The 22,697-nt window shown below is 48.9% G+C and overlaps 1 protein-coding gene across 1 annotated transcript in view; it reads left to right on the top strand.

The window, feature by feature from the left end:
* Positions 1–22,697, top strand: part of NIPSNAP2 (nipsnap homolog 2) — a 124,850-nt gene that overhangs the window by 47,204 nt on the left and 54,949 nt on the right. The window contains exons 2-3 of the mRNA XM_078679395.1: positions 18,390–18,529; positions 18,607–18,652. Of these exons, the coding sequence (XP_078535521.1) occupies positions 18,390–18,529; positions 18,607–18,652 (186 nt within the window). The remainder of the gene's footprint in view (positions 1–18,389; positions 18,530–18,606; positions 18,653–22,697) is intronic.

Genomic DNA, 22,697 nt, shown 5'->3' with positions numbered 1-22,697 from the left:
TGCCCCCCCATTGGGGGGTTCGTACCAAGCGGTCCCCCCTATTGGCTAGGGGGTTCCTTGGTGCCAACCGGATGTTCCCTTGGGAGGTGTTGCTCCTGCCTGCCGCTTCTGGGTGCCCAGAACCGGTTCTTCCACTGGGGCTCGGCGAGGGTTATGGCGACGGCCCTTGAGCCCCCCCCCCCCTTCGGGGGGGTGCGGCGGCCTCTGCAATAACCCTCGGACTCCCCCATACCGTGGAAGTATTTACCCCAAGACAAGTACCCCTGTCATCCCAATATACTTAGCCAACAAGGTCGTATTTGTTGTGGTGGTTGTTGGCCGCAGTTTTATTGGGATCATAAATCATATCTGGGTCATATACACGTCAACACCATAGCCAATAAATCATATCTGGGTCATAAACATGACATCCTCATAATCATAAATCATATCTGGGTCATAAATCATACATGCCATCGCCATAGTCGTAGATCATATCTGGGTCATAAACATGTCATCATCATATTCATAAATCATATCTGGGTCATAAATCATGCACGTCCTAACCCTAGTCATAAATCATATCTGGGTCATAAACATGTCATCATCATTGTCATAATTCATATCTGGGTCATAAACATGTCATCATCATATTGTGCAGATCATATTGTGGTACATTCCGTTCGTAGATGGCACGCCTACCAAACCAGTTCTTTTGTTAGTCCTTGGTAGTCCTCTTTGTCGTGTTACCTCTGGGACCGCCATTTGGCTGGTCACCCTCGCCCTTTGCGTGTAGGGAGGGGTAGCTTCTCCAAGGAGTTAGGCCCAACTCGCTACCTTTTTTGTGCCCTGCCGTCCGGCTGGGTCTGGGCCGCGAGCGCCGTCTCCGTTTGCTACTCCCCTCCTTGGCCCGGCCACCTCACCCTGCCGTGCGGCATCCCAAAATGAGTGGCCTACTTCTACACACCGCCCTGTTGGTGTGTCTCCTCAGCCATCCGTTGTAACAATTTCCGCCACGCCGCAGGGAGGCGCACGTCTTCCTGCGGCTCCCCCCAGCTCTCGTGATTATTGTGGCTTACCTGCGCAATTGCGCCACCGGAAGGCACTTCACTGACTCTCAACCTTCCTTCCGCCAGCTAGACTCGGTCGTGGCCGAATGGCTCGAGGCGACCAGGGCAAACCCCAGGTGAAAACCGCCATACGTATTCTGAGCCGGCCTTGTGCACTTGTGCGCGGCTGTGCTTTTTCCTTTTTGTGAGGCCGGCCCCCGTACCCACACCGGGGTGGGCGCAGGATCTGTGCTCGGGGCCACTCGCACCCAGCGCAACAGCCATTCCCTTTGGCATGGAGACTAAGTGATTTGCCCAGAATCACAGGATGTTTGAGCCTCCTTGTCGAGGCTGGACTGTGGTTTAAGGCATGCTTAACCTGCCCCTGTCTGGATTCCTTCCTCTGGCCTTATTGGGCCGCGCCATGTCGTATGCATTTCTACTTTTTTTTTTTTTTTTCTTTTTTTTTTTTTTGGGCTCTTTGCTTTGGTCGACTTCCCCATCCTGCTGGCAACATTGATCCTTCTCTCGCTGGGCGTACCCCCCTGGATTTGCCGAGAAGCCTAATATAATTTCAGCCCATTTGGAGCTAGCTTCCTGCTCATTCAACCCAGCCAAACTGTACTGTTTTGCAAAATATACGTGCGCAATTGCTAAATTGTGCCCAATAAGCACCCCTTGCATTCCCTCGCCGAGAGTCGCAGCCCTTCCCCTGCATGGCGCGCATATTGTCTGCTTCCTGTTTCTCAAGCCTGACCGCCATTCCTAACCTAGGCATCTCCCGGTGTCGCTGAGCACCTAGTAGTATGGATAAGGGCTTCTGGAGGCATTCAGTTGCACTGCATATGCCTGCATATATCACTGCGCCATGATAGCTTTCACCATAAAGAGGGAGAAGCGATCTGAAACCATCTCTCTCCCGCCGCAACGTTCATTTATACCTCTGCGCATTATTAGTCACAGCTCCGGCTGTGCAACACTGACCTCTAGTGGTATGCCTCGGGGTACCACTTACACTTTGGTGTTCTTGATCCCTTCGTCCTGAATTTTTATACTCACTGCCCTGCCTTCGTACCCATGCCAGATGGTCACCCTACCTATGCCCACGACTCCCCACTGTTCTCTGCCATCACGGACAGATCTGAAACATGCCTCGGTTTGAACATGATCCGTGCCACCATTCTACCTGCCCATGAAAGGTATTATGTTGCTCAAATTCGACCTATATTTTGGTTTCCTTTCCGAAACAGGTTTAGGTAAGTGCTAATGAAAGTCTGACTGCAGGCAGCTAACTTTGCTGGGCATGGAGTAGTTCAAATTACAGGGCGCCGGCGCGGGGCCAGACGGCACTCTGGGTGCCTGGAGGGTCGACTGTTAAGGGCGATCCCACGTGACTGGCAGTATGCAGCTGCGCCTAGCGCTAAGCTAGGGGTGCGGCTGTGGAAAGCGCACTTCACAGGGTTCCCATGTGTGCCCAGAAGTTTCCAGGCAACATTAAAACAATTGTCTGGGGAAGATTGAAGCAACCGACGTAATTGATGTTCTTGCTGGAGGGAGATCTGGGATTTGGTGGCAGTCTAGAACCATACCAACTGCGCCGGCACTTCGTTATGGGCGCAAGTAGGCTGGGAAGCACGGCGATGCTAGCTGGAACACGCATGCTTAATTCTGCTACTATTTTCTTGCTAGATGGTGCATCACTCGCTCGCACATCATTCGTATGGTGGGAGATGCCACCCCTGTCTGCGAAGCGTTTTTTAAAAAAAAAAATTTTTTTTATTTTTTTTATTTATTTATTGTCTTGCACTTCTCAATAGCGCAAGCTCAACCCGAAGGTATTAGAGCGCCTTCTATGAACACATGTTGCCTTACACGAGGACATCTCCTGTACATGAATTAGAGTTAGCGTGTGCTGCATGGTCCTAAATCACCCTATTTAATGCGCCCGATACCATTGCATCCTCTGCGCTGGCCATTTCCGGCCGGATTTTTCTGTCAGGGGCGTATAGATATGTTAACTGCACTTGCAAGGGGTTCTTTATTATTGACCTTTCCGGCATTCCGCATGTCCAAATCTGTGCACTGCGTGGCAGCTACCACAATACAAACTCTCCAGCTGGCTGTGTGACTTCGTTCAATACCTGTACGCACTCGCAGCTCTGCCCTGGTCAAGGAGCCGAGAGCGCGCTCGCGCTCTGTTCACCGATTATTTCCTCTGTATATGTATGCTTACTTTGCCTTACATCCGGAGACCTAATTGAAACCCAGTTACGTTGACAAACGGAAAACAGCATTTTAAACGTTTTACTTGAATCTGCTTGGTGCTTAATTCTCACCGGGTCACATATCCTTACCAGCAGCAACTATTCAGATTTCCTGTTCGCCCCTACCCCATTGGTGTAACGACAGGGCCGGCACCTTGGGAAACTAGGGCGGCGTTCCCCGGTTTGTTTGACAAATTACGTCCCAGGTGCTGTATATGTAGGGAGCGTGCAGGGGGCGGCTGTAGGTTTTGCCCGATTCTCTCCGGGTGCCATGACCCGCCTCGCTCGTTCATATTTACCACGCGTGTACCTCTCTATCTCTTCCTCGCATGCACACTGTCTGATATTACCTCTGAAGATAGTTAGGTGAAAGCCTACACAGTGTGGCGGAAGCACCACGTTTCCACTCAAAATAAGCACCCAGTATATCGGACGAGGTACCCCAAGGAGGGGAATGTCCCTTTATGTCATTATCCCGTCCAGGCACAGCATCTAGGTGTGCACGGGACCAGGAAGCGGACTAGCAGCGAGAGCGGGTGGACATAAACTCTACCTGGACAAGAATGCATTCTGTCTCGCTCTTCCCGCCAACGCGCTACCGGTCTGTCTTTCTTAAATTACCTGGGGGCGCGCTGCAGTGTGGCAACGAAGGACTCCTGCCCCGTAAATAATTCTCATCACGAAATCCCCAAAGTCGACATATTTATTCCCTGGTGTACGATTTATTTTATTTTTTTGCAGAACTGGACCCGAACCGAATCCGGTATCGAAGCGCTTTACATATTTCCCAGTTACATTCATTTTAGGCACGGGGAGATTAAGTGATTTTCCCCAGTATCACAGGCGGTTTTGGCGTCGTTACCGGGACTCGAACCCAGATCCCCAGGTCCGAGGTCGAGCGCCCTAGCCGTTAGGCCAACACCTTTCCGCCATAGGACATGCCGTCATTTCTGCCCCCCTGGCCGCCTTACCTCCAACACTCGTGATAACCTCGTTGCGGGCCACACCGCGCCCGCAAACCTTGCATGCTGGCCTCCTGACTCAGTCTCCGAAACTTGAGTCCTCACTTAGGCCTCTGCCGGCACGGGGGACCCCTGCATTGGTTCCTAGTTCGCGGCATCCTTGCTCGATCCATCTCCTTTGCCGGGAACGCTGCCCGATGCTTTTCTTCGATGCCAGTCGCATGTTGGCTCCTTTGTTCGTCGACCCGGAGCTCGATATTTCTTCGTCGCCGAGCCGTTCGGCCCCGGCGTTCCTCCCGTGGTGGGCCCTTTAGGATCCTTTGGTCATGCCCACGGTCGACACTCCGACCTGCCCGTGCTCCCTCGCTGATCGGACAGCTGATTGCGGCGCAGGGCGCAGCTCCTGGCGGGTGACGGAAGGCCTGTGTGGTCCGCAGCTGTTGTAGGCCTCAACCGAGGGGTGGATCACCTGCGTTCCTGACTGCTCGGTCCTTGGTCCCCCGCCAATCGCCTCACTTAGCCGGCTCACCTCGCCGAATATTGCGGTCTGGTCATGGAGGTGCAGGGAGAAATAATTGTCCAGCCCGCCTCGGAGGGGGCCACCGGCGCACCATTGATCTCGGAACCCAGCGCTGGTCCCCAACGCTTCCTCCTCTGCTGGTACCGCCGACAGCGCTTCGCCTTGCTCTTGGTCCGGGTTCTTCTCTCCAAAAATTCAGGTGCACCGCTTCCCCCGCTCCACGAAATTAGGAGCTATCTGGGGGAGCGACGGCTTATATCCCCGCTTCTGCTCGTCCACAACGTGCAGCTGCCCCCCCATTGGGGGGTTCGTACCAAGCGGTCCCCCCTATTGGCTAGGGGGTTCCTTGGTGCCAACCGGATGTTCCCTTGGGAGGTGTTGCTCCTGCCTGCCGCTTCTGGGCGCCCAGAACCGGTTCCTCCACTGGGGCTCGGCGAGGGTTATGGCGCCGGCCCTTGAGCCTCCCCCCCCCCCCCTTCGGGGGGGGGGGGGGTGCGGCGGTGTGAGAAGTTGGCCTGATATGCAGTGCTCACTATTCTAGTGATCACTATGTATCAGTCCAAACAACCCTTATTGATGATTGGTTGTAAGTCAACCTTATAGACCAGCTATCCTAGTAGCATGGATACGAGCAGTCTAAGGCTAAGACTCTAGAGGGCGTGTTAAGCCAGCTGTTTTACCATCACATTACCCCTTGAACACCCAGTGAAAGGACACCACACAAGTGTTATGAAAATAAACAATGTATTTATTAGAATCACAACAACCCTGTGCTCTTTATGAGGACAGGGTGCCAAGCACACAACAAAACTCTTATGAAAATACTTAAGTTAGCACGTTATACACAAATGCCCGAGGGGCACGAAAAACCATATACTCTAAAAGTGGAATGCGAATTACTAGCAGGTAAGTAACAGTACTAATAGGCTTTGGAATCGCTAGGACTTGACTACTGAACCTTTAGATTACTAGCAGGAGACCTAGGGAACTCGGGTGCAGAGTGTGCACTCTCACGCGGGATGCGGGACAAAGTCTATGGGAGCTAGAATTCACAAAGTTAGTGTTCACGGGCGAACCCGACCTGGTAGGGAGAAAACGACAGTGGATTCTGACCCGTAGATAGTGAGGCTATGCTGGGACACCGAAGTGCCGAAGTTACCTAGCCCAGGGGCTGCAGCTGCATAGGTCTGAAAAGACGTCGGGGATCTCGTTGCCGGACCAGGAGCCTGGAAGAAGGAAGTTGCTGGCAGGCGACCAGGGAAGGAAAGTTCGACGGATCCAAGCCTGGATCAAGGAAGAAGGAAACCTGAAAGCAGAGGGGACCAAGTTCTTGAATCACTAGCCAGTGATTAAGTGGGCACCAGGATGGCACCGGGCGAAGTTACCGCAGTCAGGTGAGTGGGCGCTGCTGGGCTCTGCAGTCTCTCGGACCAGGAGGCGTTGTCGGCGACCAGGATGGAGGTGCGAGCTGTCCCACGAAGGTTCTTGCTGTCGACGTCGCTGGACCCAGGATTGGGAAACAAGTCTTGGCAAATGCAAGGCCCACGCGGTGGACCTAAAATGGCGTCTCAGCCGGACCAGGAGGGTCCAGGGTACTTCTCCGATGGGGGGAAGCAAGGGCCAGTCTGGAGCAACCAGACCAGCAGCAGTGTTGTCGTCGGGCGTCGTTCGGAAGGCCACAAGCCAGCGGGCTAGTAGCCAAACAACGCGGTGAGCAGCTAAAAGCAGAAGGGCCCCACGCCGATCGTGGAGATGCTGGGGGGCTGCTCTTCGGTGCTGGAGCTGCTCAGGGTGGGGGCTTCTCGGACCCCAAAGCACTCAACAGGAAATTACTCGGTGGGCTTGCTGTGCAGAAGTCGTGCAGTCTTGGCGATGGCCGGTCCCTCGAGGTCTCGTCGCACCCACGGTTCTCAGCTGTGCTGTAGAGGTGGGTAGAGGTCAGAGGTGCCAGGGAAGCCGGGTCTCGTCGAGCTGGGCAGTCTGATTCCGGAGGAAGGACGTGCAGCAGACCGCAGTGTTCTTGGATGGTGCCTGCGGATGCAGGGTGACTACTCCTTAGCCACAAGGGAGAATCTTGAGGAAGAAATCGTGAAGTCCTTTCGTGGAAAGTGGTATCTTGATTCCAAAGATGATCTGATTTGGAAGGGGGCCAGTCTCTACCTTTATCTGGGAAAAGGGGGCTGGCACGCGACTAAGTCCTGCCCTATGGGTGGGACCAGGAGGGGGGTGGTTACACCCACTTCCTTGGCGGGCTTTTCCCCAGCACAGGGTCTGGAGTGTCCCTGGAACAGGTTCCATCCAGCCTATGCACAGTGAGCACCGGGGTGCCACGTGCAGTCACCTTCCTCTAAAGCCCTGCCTACCTACAATACACAAAACCCTGTCTGGGACGGTGCTGGCACCGCCCCTGGCAGGAAACCCTTTGTCCTTATCTCCTGCTCTGGGAGGACTCCCAGCAGCAGGAGGGCAGACTTGTGTCTCGGTGGCAGCATCCATTTTGTGGACGCTAAGGCTCTGTCTGACTTTTAACCGGGTTATAGGTTACATGCATGTCGTGTCCCTCTAGAAGGGTGGAATGCTAACCCCGTCGCCAGAATTGGCGAGGGGTTAGTATTCCAATTCGTATGACACCTTACTCGACATGTTTTGATAAAGCGATACCAGAGTTGGCATTTAACCGCGAGGATTATAATGCACTTAAGAGTATATGGTATGCGATATCATGGAAACGGCTAAGGGATGGGTCCCGAAAGCCGCAGACAGGCTCAGCTCATGCCAGAGCACCATCTCACACGATTCCAAGCACTCTGCCTTCAGGATTGTTAAGGCCTGCCATAGGAGTGACTGATAGGAGATCTGTGTGTCCATTTAGGGTTAGATATAGGTATACTATATCTAAAGCAAAGGGTGAGTACACCACCTTGCCCCAGCTGTCGTGCAGCCAGTTGTGTCAGTTTTAGTTAGTCAATCCAGGGGTGGCATAATACATGCTTCAGCTCCTGGGAGACTTCTGGGTGCACCTCAGCCCTGGGTACAGGGACTTGGAGAGGGCCCAGTGCCAATTCAGTACCTGAGTACAATTTGGATAGAGAGAACAGCTAGGCTGTGGGTCTGATTAGCAGGCCCACAGCCAGGGAAAGTCGTAAACCAGTGCAGCAAAAAGCAAAAAATCTGGGTGATCATAGGATTGCAGACCCTACTCTCCTACATGACCCCCCCCCCAAACTTTGGGACAATAAACTAACCTTGACCAGGTGAGTCTTCTTGCTCTAAGTGGAAATACCTGGAGAGCCCATCAGCATTGCTGTGATCAGTACCAGGTCTATGCTCCACTGAAAAATCCATCCCCTGTAGGGAAATGGACCACCTAAGCAGTTTGGGGTTTTCACCCTTCATCTGATTTAGCCACAAGAGGGGCTTATGGTCTGTCTGAATGGTGAAGTGAGTGCCAAACAAGTAGGCCCTCAGCTTCTTCAGGGCCCAGACCACAGCAAAGGCCTCCCTCTCAATAGCTGACCAATTTTTCTCTCTGGGTGTCAACCTCCTGCTAATGAAAGCAATAGGCTGATCATTACCATCAAAATTCAGTTGAGACAGAACAGCTCCCACACCCAACTCAGAAGCATCTGTTTGGACAATGAATGGCTTGGAGTAATCTGGACTCTTGAGGATAGGTGCTGTGCACATGGCCTGTTTTAGGTCATTGAATGCTTTCTGACAGCTTGCTGTCCACTGAACTTTCTTTGGCATCTTCTTGCTTGTCAGGTCATTAAGAGGGGTCACTATGGACCCATAATTTCTGACAAACTTCCTATAGTACCCAGTCAGGCCCAAGAAAGCTCGAACCTGAGTCTGGGTGATTGGAGGAGTCCAGTCCTTGATGGCCTGTATCTTACTCTCCAGTGGCTGAACCTGACCTCCACCTACAAGGTGGCCCAGGTATACAACCTGTGTCTGCCCTATCTGGCACTTTGTGGCCTTGATAGTGAAGCCTGCCTTTTGCAGAGCCTCTAACACTTTCCTCAGGTGGACCAGGTGATCCTCCCAGGTGGAGCTAAAGACAGCAATATCGTCCAGATATGCTGCACAGAAGTCATCCAGCCCAGTGAGGACTTGATTCACCAACCTTTGGAAGGTGGCAGGTGCATTTTTCAATCCAAAGGGCATTACCACAAATTGATAATGCCCACCAGGGGTAGAAAATGCTGTCTTGGGTTTGGCTTCCTCAGCTAACCTGATTTGCCAATACCCAGCTGTCAAATCAAATGTACTTAAGAAGTTGGCAGAAGCCAATTTATCTATAAGTTCATCTGCTCTTGGTATTGGGTGGGCATCAGTCTTAGTGACTGCATTGAGGCCTCTGTAGTCTACGCAAAACCTCATCTCTCTCTTACCACCCTGGGTGTGAGGCTTTGGCACTAGAACTACTGGGCTAGCCCAAGGGCTATCTGAGGGCTCAATGACTCCCAGTTCCAACATTTTCTGCACTTCAGTTTTGATGCAGTCTCTAACATGATCAGGCTGTCTGTAGATTTTACTCTTGACAGGCAGACTGTCTCCAGTGTCAACATCATGGGTACACCAATCAGTTTGGCTGGGTGTCAGAGAGAACATATGTCTGAAGGATTGCAGGACTTGCCTGCAATCCTGTTGCTGATGTTCAGTGAGGCTGCCACAAAAGACAACACCATCAACTGATCCATCATCAGGATTCTGAGTGAGCAGGTCTGGGAGAGGGTCACTCTCTTCCTCCTGTCCCTCATCTGTGGCCATGAGCAAGCTCATGTCCTTCCTGTCAACATATGCCTTGAGCCTGTTAACATGGAGCACTCTGAGAGGGCTCCTGGGAGTTCCAAGGTCCACCAAGTAGGTAACCTCTCCCTTTTGCTCAATGATGGTGTGGGGCCCAGACCATTTGTCTTTCAGAGCTGCTGGGGCCACTGGCTCCGGCACCCACACCTTCTGTCCTGGCTGGTACACAGTCAGAACAGCCTTTTGGTCATGCCAAGCTTTCTGAAGTTCTTGGCTGGCCTCAAGGTTTTTAGATGCCTTTTCCATATACTCAGCCATCCTGGAGCGGAGACCAAGTACATAGTCCACTATGTTGGTTGCAGGCTTTTTGAGAGGTCTCTCCCATCCTTCCTTCACCAAACACAGGGGTCCTCTTACAGGATGCCCATACAGAAGCTCAAAAGGGCTGTAGCCAACCCCCTTCTGTGGGACCTCTCTGTAAGCAAACAAGAGGCAGGGGATCAGGACATCCCATCTTCTCCTAAGAGTTTCAGGTAGTCCATGAATCATCCCTTTCAGGGTCCTGTTGAATCTCTCAACAAGCCCATTGCATTGTGGATGATAGGGTGTGGTGAACTTGTAGTTCACACCACACTCTTTCCACATGGCAGTCAGATATCCTGACATGAAGTTTGTACCTCTGTCAGAAACGACCTCCTTAGGGAAACCCACTCTGGAGAACACTCCAACTAGGGCTCTTGCCACTACAGGTGCTGTAGTGGTCCTAAGGGGAATAGCCTCAGGATACCTGGTGGCATGATCCACCACCACCAGTATAAACTTGTGCCCTGATGCTGTCTGGGGTTCCATTGGACCAACAATGTCAATCCCCACTCTTTCAAAGGGAACCCCCACCACAGGTAGTGGTATGAGGGGGGCCTTTGTTGTGCCACCTGACTTACCACTGGCTTGGCAAGTGACACAGGAGCGACAAAACTCCTTGGTATTCTCATTCATATGGGGCCAGTGAAAGTGTGAGACAAGCCTGTCCCAAGTCTTTGTCTGACCTAAATGACCTGCAAGGGGAATTTCATGGGCCAAGGTGAGAAGGAAACCTCTCAGAGACAAGGGGATGACCAGCCTCCTGGTTGCACCAGGCTTGGGGTCTCTTGACTCAGAGTACAGGAGTCCATCTTCCCAGTATACCCTGTGGGCACCTGTGGCATTCCCTGCAGCCTCAGCAGCAGCCTGCTGTCTGAGGGGTTCAAGGGAAGGGCAGCTCAACTGTTCCTTCCCCAGGTCTGCTCTGGAGGGTCCCCCTGAGCCCAGAAACTCAACTTGATCAAGTTCAAGCTCTTTAGGCTCAGTTTCCCTCAGCTCTTCCAGATCAGCCTCCTCAGAGACTTGATCCTCAACCTGGGGCAAGGGGGAAGGCAAAGCCTTACCCTTACTGCTCTTCTTCTTGGAAGGTGTCTGGTCCATAATTTCAGGATCCAGCACCTGTTCAGTGGGGCATCTTCTGGCCTGTGACCTAGTCACCGCAAGCACATGTGCTGGCAAGCCTAACATCTCCATGTGAGTCCTCTGCTCCACTTCTGACCATTGTGATGACTCCAAATCATTGCCCAACAAACAATCAACTGGGAGGTCTGAACTGACTACAACTTTCTTTTGTCCCTTCACTCCACCCCAGGAGAAAGCCACAATTGCCACACTATGACTAGTAGTGACATTGCTGGCATTGGTCACCAGGACATCAGTACCTGGCATGATCTGTCCAGGGTCCACAAAGTTAGGTGTCACCATGGTGACACTGGCACAAGTGTCCCTATAGGCCTGAGCCATTTTGCCATTTATCAACGGTGTCTGCCTGTATTTGCCCAAAGTATTGGGACTTATTTCAGGGGACATATCCATATCCCCTGTACAGACAAGGACAGCCTGAGTGAGTGTGCCAACTAAGTTGTCAGACCCCTCAGTACCCAAGGTTAACCCAACTAATGCCTTGGGAGGTACACTACCACTACTGACTGTACTAGGGGGTGCAGTTGCCTTAGGGGCTGTAGTGGCAGGAGTTTGTCCTCCTCTTTTGGTGCACTCACTAAACCAGTGAGATTTACTTTTGCAGTACTGGCACCACCTTTTGGACTGGCCTTCTTGAGTCTTCTTCTTCTGGGAAGCCTGACCCCCACCCTCTTTGGTTTGTTGGGGACCTGGTGAAGACTTCTGGTCATTTTGCTCATTCTTAACATTACCCTTCTGGTCTGCTTTCTTCTGACCACCCTGGTTCTGGTTCTGGTTCTGCTTGATCCTTGTCCTGACCCATTTGTCTGCCTTCTTTCCCAATTCTTGGGGAGAGGTCAGATCTGAATCAACAAGGTGCTGGTGCAACAACTGGTTCTGACAATTGTTTAACATTTGTTCTCTCATCATTAGATTATACAATCCTGTGTAATCTGTAACCTTGCTACCCAGCAACCAGCCCTCCAAAGCCTTAGTGGCACAATCCACAAAGTCAGACCAGTCTTGAGACTGAGTTTTCTGGGTGTCTCTGAACAGCAACCTGTACTGCTCAGTGGTTAAACCAAACCCATCAACCAGTGTATTCTTCAGGACCTGGTAATTGTTAGCATCCTCCACTCTTGTAGTGAGGAGCTTATCTCTACCTTTACCATCAAAGGAGAGCCACAGTATAGCTGCCCACTGACTCTGGGGAATGCACTGCACAGTGCAGGCCCTCTCCAGAGCAGCCATCCATTTCTGGATATCATCCCCTTGCTTAAAGGGGGGCACTATCTTAGTCAGGTGTTTAGTATCTAAACCCTTCTCTCTATCTCTTGGGAGATTGCTGCCACCAGTGGGAACTACCCCACTCATCTGCTGCTCTCTAGCAAAGGCAAGCTTCTCTTTGGCCAGGGCAAGTTCTTCCCTTTCAATCCTCAGTTCAGCTTGTCTCATCCTAGCTTCATGCTCCCTTCTCTGAGGGGAAGTAAATCTCCACTGGGGAGAGCTCCTTCTCCTCTGGGAAGAGGCATTAGAGTGCAGAGACCTATTGGAGTCCCTAGAAAGAGATCTATCTCTCCTAACTCCAAGGTTAGGCCCACTTCGGGTTAGTACTGGGGGTCCCCCAGATCCTAGCCCAAGTAAGTCTAAGTTGGCCCTGGTTAGCCTTCTGACTACCTCAAGACCTTTGTCTACCTCATCCCCAGAGAGTTCCTCCTGACCCTCCTCCTCCTCGACTGCAGTAGCAGTGTTGGGGAGGTCTGGATCTCCAGAGGTTCCCTCCAAGGCTGGCATGTTCTCATGTAACTGAGAAATCTTCCTGGCATCATATGTCTCTAAGAGACCTATCAGAAATGGAATGGTGGGGTTAGACCCTTGCTTCAGTTTCCTGGAGACACAGATCTGTCTCATCTCCTTGAAACTGAGAGCTGCATATCTTGAAGTGACCTGTGGAGGGTCAACACTGACCAGGGGAGTCTCAGTAGATTCTCCCTGGGTAGACATGCTTTTCTAGTGAGGTGTAAGTGGTGCACTTACCTACACTATATGTTTGCCTACTGATCCCTTGCTAGAGTTGTAGTTTAGGGTGTGCTAGGCCCTAGGAGCTACAACAGCTGGTTCAGTAGAACTCAGAGTATTCTAAGCTAAGTTATATGTACCTTTAGTACTTATGTGATCTTTCACAAGATATTCTTAGGGCATGTGTGGTAAAACAACAGCAAGCTCAAATCCCAACCGCTGCTCACCAATGTGGTAAGTTGGCCTGATATGCAGTGCTCACTATTCTAGTGATCACTATGTATCAGTCCAAACAACCCTTATTGATGATTGGTTGTAAGTCAACCTTATAGACCAGCTATCCTAGTAGCATGGATACGAGCAGTCTAAGGCTAAGACTCTAGAGGGCGTGTTAAGCCAGCTGTTTTACCATCACATTACCCCTTGAACACCCAGTGAAAGGACACCACACAAGTGTTATGAAAATAAACAATGTATTTATTAGAATCACAACAACCCTGTGCTCTTTATGAGGACAGGGTGCTAAGCACACAACAAAACTCTTATGAAAATACTTAAGTTAGCACGTTATACACAAATGCCCGAGGGGCACGAAAAACCATATACTCTAAAAGTGGAATGCGAATTACTAGCAGGTAAGTAACAGTACTAATAGGCTTTGGAATCGCTAGGACTTGACTACTGAACCTTTAGATTACTAGCAGGAGACCTAGGGAACTCGGGTGCAGAGTGTGCACTCTCACGCGGGATGCGGGACAAAGTCTATGGGAGCTAGAATTCACAAAGTTAGTGTTCACGGGCGAACCCGACCTGGTAGGGAGAAAACGACAGTGGATCCTGACCCTTGGATAGTGAGGCTATGCTGGGACACCGAAGTGCCGAAGTTACCTAGCCCAGGGGCTGCAGCTGCATAGGTCTGAAAAGACGTCGGGGATCTCGTTGCCGGACCAGGAGCCTGGAAGAAGGAAGTTGCTGGCAGGCGACCAGTGAAGGAAAGTACGACGGATCCAAGCCTGGATCAAGGAAGAAGGAAACCTGAAAGCAGAGGGGACCAAGTTCTTGAATCACTAGCCAGTGATTAAGTGGGCACCAGGATGGCACCGGGCGAAGTCACCGCAGTCAGGTGAGTGGGCGCTGCTGGGCTCTGCAGTCTCTCGGACCAGGAGGCGTTGTCGGCGACCAGGATGGAGGTGCGAGCTGTCCCACGAAGGTTCTTGCTGTCGACGTCGCTGGACCCAGGATTGGGCAACAAGTCTTGGCAAATGCAAGGCCCACGCGGTGGACCTAAAATGGCGTCTCAGCCGGACCAGGAGGGTCCAGGGTACTTCTCCGATGGGGGGAAGCAAGGGCCAGTCTGGAGCAACCAGACCAGCAGCAGTGTTGTCCTCGGGCGTCGTTCGGAAGGCCACAAGCCAGCGGGCTAGTAGCCAAACAACGCGGTGAGCAGCTAAAAGCAGAAGGGCCCCACGCCGATCGTGGAGATGCTGGGGGGCTGCTCTTCGGTGCTGGAGCTGCTCAGGGTGGGGGCTTCTCTGACCCCAAAGCACTCACCAGGAAATTACTCGGTGGGCTTGCTGTGCAGAAGTCGTGCAGTCTTGGCGATGGCCGGTCCCTCGAGGTCTCGTCGCACCCACGGTTCTCAGCTGTGCTGTAGAGGTGGGTAGAGGTCAGAGGTGCCAGGGAAGCCGGGTCTCGTCGAGCTGGGCAGTCGGATTCCGGAGCAAGGACGTGCAGCAGACCGCAGTGTTCTTGGATGGTGCCTGCGGATGCAGGGTGACTACTCCTTAGCCACAAGGGAGAATCTTGAGGAAGAAATCGTGAAGTCCTTTCGTGGAAAGTGGTATCTTGATTCCAAAGATGATCTGATTTGGAAGGGGGCCAGTCTCTACCTTTATCTGGGAAAAGGGGGCTGGCACGCGACTAAGTCCTGCCCTATGGGTGGGACCAGGAGGGGGGTGGTTACACCCACTTCCTTGGCGGGCTTTTCCCCAGCACAGGGTCTGGAGTGTCCCTGGAACTGGTTCCAGCCAGCCTATGCACAGTGAGCACCGGGGTGCCACGTGCAGTCACCTTCCTCTAAAGCCCTGCCTACCTACAATACACAAAACCCTGTCTGGGACGGTGCTGGCACCGCCCCTGGCAGGAAACCCTTTGTCCTTATCTCCTGCTCTGGGAGGACTCCCAGCAGCAGGAGGGCAGACTTGTGTCTCGGTGGCAGCATCCATTTTGTGGACGCTAAGGCTCTGTCTGACTTTTAACCGGGTTATAGGTTACATGCATGTCGTGTCCCTCTAGAAGGGTGGAATGCTAACCCCGTCGCCAGAATTGGCGAGGGGTTAGTATTCCAATTCGTATGACACCTTACTCGACATGTTTTGATAAAGCGATACCAGAGTTGGCATTTAACCACGAGGATTATAATGCACTTAAGAGTATATGGTATGCGATATCATGGAAACGGCTAAGGGATGGGTCCCGAAAGCCGCAGACAGGCTCAGCTCATGCCAGAGCACCATCTCACACGATTCCAAGCACTCTGCCTTCAGGATTGTTAAGGCCTGCCATAGGAGTGACTGATAGGAGATCTGTGTGTCCATTTAGGGTTAGATATAGGTATACTATATCTAAAGCAAAGGGTGAGTACACCACCTTGCCCCAGCTGTCGTGCAGCCAGTTGTGTCAGTTTTAGTTAGTCAATCCAGGGGTGGCATAATACATGCTTCAGCCCCTGGGAGACTTCTGGGTGCACCTCAGCCCTGGGTACAGGGACTTGGAGAGGGCCCAGTGCCAATTCAGTACCTGAGTACAATTTGGATAGAGAGAACAGCTAGGCTGTGGGTCTGATTAGCAGGCCCACAGCCAGGCAAAGTCGTAAACCAGTGCAGCAAAAAGCAAAAAATCTGGGTGATCATAGGATTGCAGACCCTACTCTCCTACAGGCGGCCTCTGCAAAAACGAAAGTTACAAACCACTTCCGCCCGCTCGCACCACCTATGTCTTAATTTTCTGTCTCAGGCGGGAAATGTGTAATGTTTCAAAGGCTGCCGTGGTGCTGCAGCCCCAGTGGGAGCTCAGCTGAGCCAGCCTGGCTGGCTGGCCGGCGCGACCGGAACCACCGCCTGGCAGATGATAAAATTTAAATTCTAGTTAAACAGCAGAGCAGTGCAGTAGCTGCACTGCACTGAGTGATAAGTTACAAATTAATCACTCTGGTCGTCTCGGCTCCCCGGCGGTCTCTCTGGCAAAATGAACGCGGCACTGGGGGTTTTATTGCGGCGCTGCGCACCACAGACAGTCTTGTCAGCAGTGCACCCGGCGAGGACTCATCGACTCAGATTGAGTCCCGCCCCGCCCTTCTGCCTCTGACTTCCAACTTCTTCCGGACTTAACAGAACTAATTATGATTTTACTTACTGAGCCCACAAGCAGCTGCTGGCAGCACGTCTCAGAGCAGAAGAGCTGGCGCTGAAGTTCGCACAGAGGTGCCCATCAGGCGCCGCCAGTGGTGCACGCTAGCGCGCGCTGGCGAGTGTCATAAATGCGTGACAATGCATTTCAGTGCGGTGATGCGGATCACCACACTGAAATGCGTGTCACACCTGTTGCGTGATACTTGGCAGGCATGTTTACCTGAGAGTTTACTTGTAAACTTCAGGATCATAAACGGATGGGCTACACCCATTGGGATTCAAACTTGTCAAAGTTTAGCGCATCTACAGTACTCACAGGCATTCACATCGCGTGAATTAGGTTGACCGCATTTAAATTACTTTAATTATATAACCTGGTGACATAATAGAGCCAATCTCATGGCTGTTGTATGTGTCCATTATGTAGTTTAGTTGCACGTTTAAGTCTTATTCCTCTGGTGGTCGCAAAACGCTAAGGATATAAACACCTATCCATAGCTAACATACACACATTAACTACCAGCTTGCACATGTTTTATTCACTTTTTAAATATTTTATACAACTTGAGTTTTTTTTCCCCTCATGTTTCTTTATTTTTCTTGATGTAAGCATCCTTTCTTGCTGCACGGGACTGGTATGTACTGCATTATGATAAAATAGCTGTGAGGCAATGTTTGCCTTCCACGTGTGCTTTGCTTGTAGTGCACTACACAAGACTGTGAGCGAAGCAGCTGCTGGGTCAGCAGACTATTTGGCTTTGAATACTTTCACAGAAATCCACGTACACGTAGCTATCAATGGTGCAGAGGTACCGGGGCCCAGTTGTTGGGGAAGCCAGCATTCCTTGTACTGCCTTCAGTTTAACTTCCGCTCAGTGTGTGTCTTTTTTAAACGTCAGAATCCTGGGGGCTGCATCTGAAATTACATTTCCTTAGAAAGTGAAAGTGGAGGAGGTAGGGTGGGTGGTTTGTGGGGTGAACTTAAAGGATATGTCTGAAAGAAATAAAACGAGAAATATGCTTGGAGGGTTAAATATGAAAAGAAGGAAGTGAGAAAAGATATGAACAGCAACAATTATGTAAAGAAGGATAGGAGGGGACAGGAGAAAGAAGATATGAAGCCGAAGTTGAGAGGAGAGCGAGACAGAGAAGGTTAAAGTTAAGAAGGTTGAGCAGAAAATAAAGGGAATATCACGAGCTAGGGAGAAGAGGCTAAATGAGAAATGGAGAAAAGCGAGGATGGGGGACGAATAGAATCTGAAAGGAAACAGGAAGGCAAGTAATATGTAACAGAAGGGTGAAGGAAGTATGGGCGAGTGATAAAGGAGATGAGAAACAGATATGGAGGAGAAAAAGGGAGCAGAAAGATAGAGGGTATAGACAAATGGAAAGAATGTAGAGTGGGGAAGAGAATGGTTGTATGTAGCTAGCAAAGAGAGGAGACGAGAGAGAGAGAGGGAGGAATGGGTGGAAAGATGGGTGAAGGGAAGCAAGAAGAGAAGATTTAAGTATAGTGGAGGAAAGAGCTAAGGACAAAGGAGAGGTGGACGAAGAGAGGCATTGGAAGGAATAATGAAGAAAAGGCCTGGAAGGAAGAGGGAGATCAGCGAAGAGTGGGATGAAGATAGGGAGGGTAGAGTAAAGACGGGTGGGTGATAACCTCAAAGAACAATAAGCAGTGACACAGCTATCAGTAGTACAGCAGGTTTAGTAGCACCAGTGGCTAGGGCATGCAAGAGGCTCCCTGCATTCCAAATATGGACGTCGTTTGATACCGGCCTAGGCTACGAGGCCTAGGCTACCAGGAGTCATTTCTTTTCTTGTTTGCAGTAGGTCCTAGAACACCTCTGCTTGCTGTTACAGAAAATCTTATAGAAAACAATATGGATGAACAGCTTGTTTGATCGACCAATTAAAGCAAGCAGATGTTTACCTCCAATCTCTTTGTTTAGGGGACTTGCATCATCCAGTAATCGAGCTCGAGAAGACAGCTGGTTAAAATCCCTCTTCGTCCGTAAAGTCGATCCACGAAAAGATGCCCACTCCAATCTTCTGGCCAAAAGAGAGACGAGTAGTCTGTACAAAATACAGTGTAAGTATTAAGCGGACTCTTTTGAATACATTTCTGTCCGTTTGTGCTAAACTGACAGATGAATGTTTGCTTTTCAGTTCATAACGTGAAGCCAGAATACCTGGAAGCCTACAACAAGCTGTGGTAAGTGTAGTATCTAAATGATGTTTTTAAAGTATTCGTTTAGTATCATAGCCACAAGTATCCTATTGTGATCAGTGTTGGGTAATAGTGAATGTAGTTATCACGATGAGTGACTTTTTGGATTTTCCTATTCAGCACATATAGGCATCCTGTACCTGAGGCTGTCCTCTGAAATTGGTAAATAGCAATGCCCAATTCTCGTACTTTAACTTGAGTTATTTGTTAATTAATTGACAGTGCATTGCAGGAAATCGGCATTTTGCACATCGTAACGTGCATACATTCATGCATACTGAGAAAACACATTTTCAATCCGTTTAAAGTATTTCTTGTACATAAAAAATGGAGAAAGAAAGCAGTTTGTTTTTAGTAAGATGTACAGACTTTCTGTAAAATAAAGGCTATAGAAATAATATTTGAAAGTTCCATGCTACATATAACATTAAGTCATTTATTATGTGCTGTATCTTCAGAGGCATCGTTTGTTTTGTGAAAACCATTGTTGCAATAACCACTGCAATATAAAGTGAAAAAGCATTTTCATCTCACAGATTACACCCCAGTAGTAAAATAGAGAAATTACAGGAAAGAACCAACTAGCTAGGCATCCTAAAAAAGTATTCGAGTGATAGCGAGTAGTTGACTTAATAGCAGAACCGACGACCAGTAATTTTGGATGAATATTTGATTTTATGTAGCGCATAAAAAAGCATAAAATAATGTTTTCTACAAACAACTCTAATTTGAGAAAATTGTAACCTGTTTATGGTAATATTGAGTTCAGAAAATCACTGTGCTCCCTTGTGTTAACTGGAGCTTGGCACCAGCACATTGCTTGTTTTCTGCTTGCAGCCTTTTAATCCATTGAATGCCATGAGAGACAAGCACGCAATTGACTGCCGTTTGAGTGTCATGGGGTAGGGGTCTTATACGACCAACACCTCTGAATGCTTATTGTATGAATTTGTCAGATCATCTACTGAAGTTTGAGCATTGAAGAGATAGTACGTACATGGTGGATTTTCATTTGCTGCTATGCAGAATCTCTTATTGAACAAACGTCCCCATTCATTGCTAAATTAATTTGATCAACATTTAGATAATTAAGTAGGAGCCGTTTTTAGGTTGGTCTGATTGGTAACTAGATCTAACAAAGGTGTTTTTAATGTGTTGTAGATTATTATTGTTGTTTCATAGACTACAGGGAAAGAAACTCCTATGGGTCATTATAGAATTAACATGAATTGGATATTCACTCTAAATTAGTATATCTATAGGGGAAAACGTTCTGACAACATCGAATAGATAGTGTGAATGAATTCCTTATTTGGTCCACAATTTCCATTTATTACCTTTCAGAACTAGATTACAGATATATTTAAATAGAATTAAACTAGAATGCATTCTTCAAGAGAAAATTGTCAGTTGAGATTACATTTACAAGAATTTTGGAACTGAAAATAGAGACCACTCTACTGCTAGTTTTTCATGTATGATCAGCTTGCAAAAGTTGTAACCCCTGTGGGACCAATGTATCCATCACATGAAGGGAATACCTATGTACAGGCCATGTTAATGTCAAGAATGAACAGTTCAGCTCCGGTCTAAGGTGCTAATGTTCAAGTCGCATCTGAGACTGCTGAATGAATGATAAGAATAACATTTAAAATCACAAAATATTCAGTTGTAATTTTTTTCTGAAAAAAGTAACAAATCATTTGCAAATGTAAGAAACTAGCAAACAAAAATGTTTGGCATGACCTCTGCTGTGTGTTCAGGTGAGCTCCGCTCATCTTGGTTTGTCAAGGACGGCCCTTTATTGTCTTCATATACTGCAACCGCCCAGGTCGAATTAATGATATTGGATGGTATTTACAAACTGTGTAGCATGCCATGTCTCAAGGAGTTTCCTTTTAGACTTGTCATTGTCCAAAAACCCTATTTATGACTTTCTTGTTTAGTTTAGATTTATGCAAAATTCTGTCCAATACAACTTCAAACACCTCTTGACTTGAGCAAACATCACTCTTTTTTTGTGGGTGTGTGGGGGGGTGGGGAGAGGAGGTGGAGTGGTGTGGAGTCATTGGCTCCATGCTGCCATTGAGAGCCTGTAGCAAAGCCTAACCTTTCTCTCCATCCTTCAAAAGGCACTCAGCCCTTACAGGAATGATTACACCTATTTTTGGTTGTTCTTCTCCCACTACCTAGAGTGCCACTTCCTAAATGTGCCACCACTGCTTTGAGGTGCATTGATTCACCCTTGTGCGTACTTGCCTAAAGAACAGACTGGACGTCGTCTTTGAAGAGGAAGTGTTCCTATGATCCAAATGTCCATGCAATTTCTGATATCATAACTCCGGTACAAGCAGAAGTTGTTCTAATCATGACCTGTGATTTTAGCCTGTGCAAAGACCTCGCTTGCGCGAATGGAAGGCATTCCATCAAACCGCCTTGGAATGTGACAAAACCAATAGCGTAAATCTTGAGACCATGCACTAATGGTAGGCACTTATAAAAAGGAACAGGATTCTATCAGCATCCATCTTTGTCGATTAAGAATTACTATTTATTAATCAAACCGCTATATACAATATGCAGTAAAAAGATGTTTTCACTTTGTCCCTTTTACTGTAATAAGTAATTCATAGCAGCATACTTTTGCCTGGTGACGGCTACCCTTCCGTTTGCTGATGAGGCCATCAGTGGCAAAAATAACTTATTTCTCCTGGTGTGACTCAACCGATCTGCAGCCTTTTACACAGCTGACCACCAAACGTTGATTCACACCTTGGAAACATGCTTGGGTTTCTCTGACCGAGTCCTACAATGGTCCCCCTCTTACCTCGACAGCCATCTCTTTGAGATGGTAGTACCGAGATCCCAGAAACTCCCTTTCTCTTGCAGAGCAGTCTTCATATTCAAACTCTTGACTAAACCCTCAGAATCCATATTCTTCATCATCATCATCAGCGTACAACACAATGATGACATACCTCTATATCACAGTTTCCTCAGCTCTTGTAATTCACTGACTCAAAACTTACCTCAAGCTGATTCAGAATTCAATGTCAAACTCAGTCCAACCATCTCAGAACGTCCTTGAATAGGACCAAGGAACCACAAATTCAAGCTTGGCTAATGTCTTTACGCAATCTATCAAACAGCCATTGTGAAATTACTTGGATTCTCTTTCTGCACAGAACATTCCTTCAATAAACACATGGCCTAGAGAAAAAAGACAACGTGTTTAGAGTTCCACGCAACGAAAAAGGGAAGCGGTTTTCAGACCAAGAAAGCAAGGTGTGGTCCTCTCCCACTTAGACAGAGGCAACTCTCTGCTCACTGGCTTTTCTGATATCACAGTGGCACTCGTGGAATGAATATTCCTGCTGTAGCTCGTCTCCTCAATGGTGTTCAGGATATTCAGTCACATCAGATCCACGCTGAAGGAACTACATTCATCCATCTGTAAGCATGCAGCATCTTCAAGAACTTTGTCATATACTGCTACTCCAAGAGCCTGGATATCACCGAATTGGAAACCGAGAAAAGACCGTACCATTCTCGGATATAGAACAACATCTCCATTCACATCAGGACAACTTCTAATCTATTTCAGTCAATAAAGAAACTGATGAGACCGCTCTTCAAAGAGAAATACCAGTTAACACAGACGGAACCTTCGTATTAACTGCCTAATTGTGAAGCATACAAACTTTCACTTGCCAACTGCTTTGCATACAATGGTTCCCAGTTTCCCACATTTCAAGTACTTCTACATGCATACGTGAAGATGGATTTTCAGATCTCTAGAACTTCATTTATAATTTGGATCTTTACTGCATTTTGTACCTGCATCAACTACTGATGTCTGGTTTCAGATTCCACATGGGCGGTTAATGTTATAATGCTGTAATTAGAAAAACGGTTAGCTGGCTTTTTTCAGGTTTAACCCAGAGCGTAATGTTTCTGTGGCTTATGCAAGGATGCCATACACAGGCTCTATCTATCTATAAGCAGCATTCTTCTCTGGCCTTTTAATAGA

The sequence above is a fragment of the Lissotriton helveticus genome, chromosome 3_1 (genome assembly GCF_964261635.1).
Source record: "Lissotriton helveticus chromosome 3_1, aLisHel1.1, whole genome shotgun sequence".
Lineage (NCBI taxonomy): Eukaryota > Metazoa > Chordata > Amphibia > Caudata > Salamandridae > Lissotriton > Lissotriton helveticus.
The sequence above is the reverse complement of the archived record's forward strand: the minus strand, read 5'-3'. Positions and strand labels throughout refer to the sequence as shown.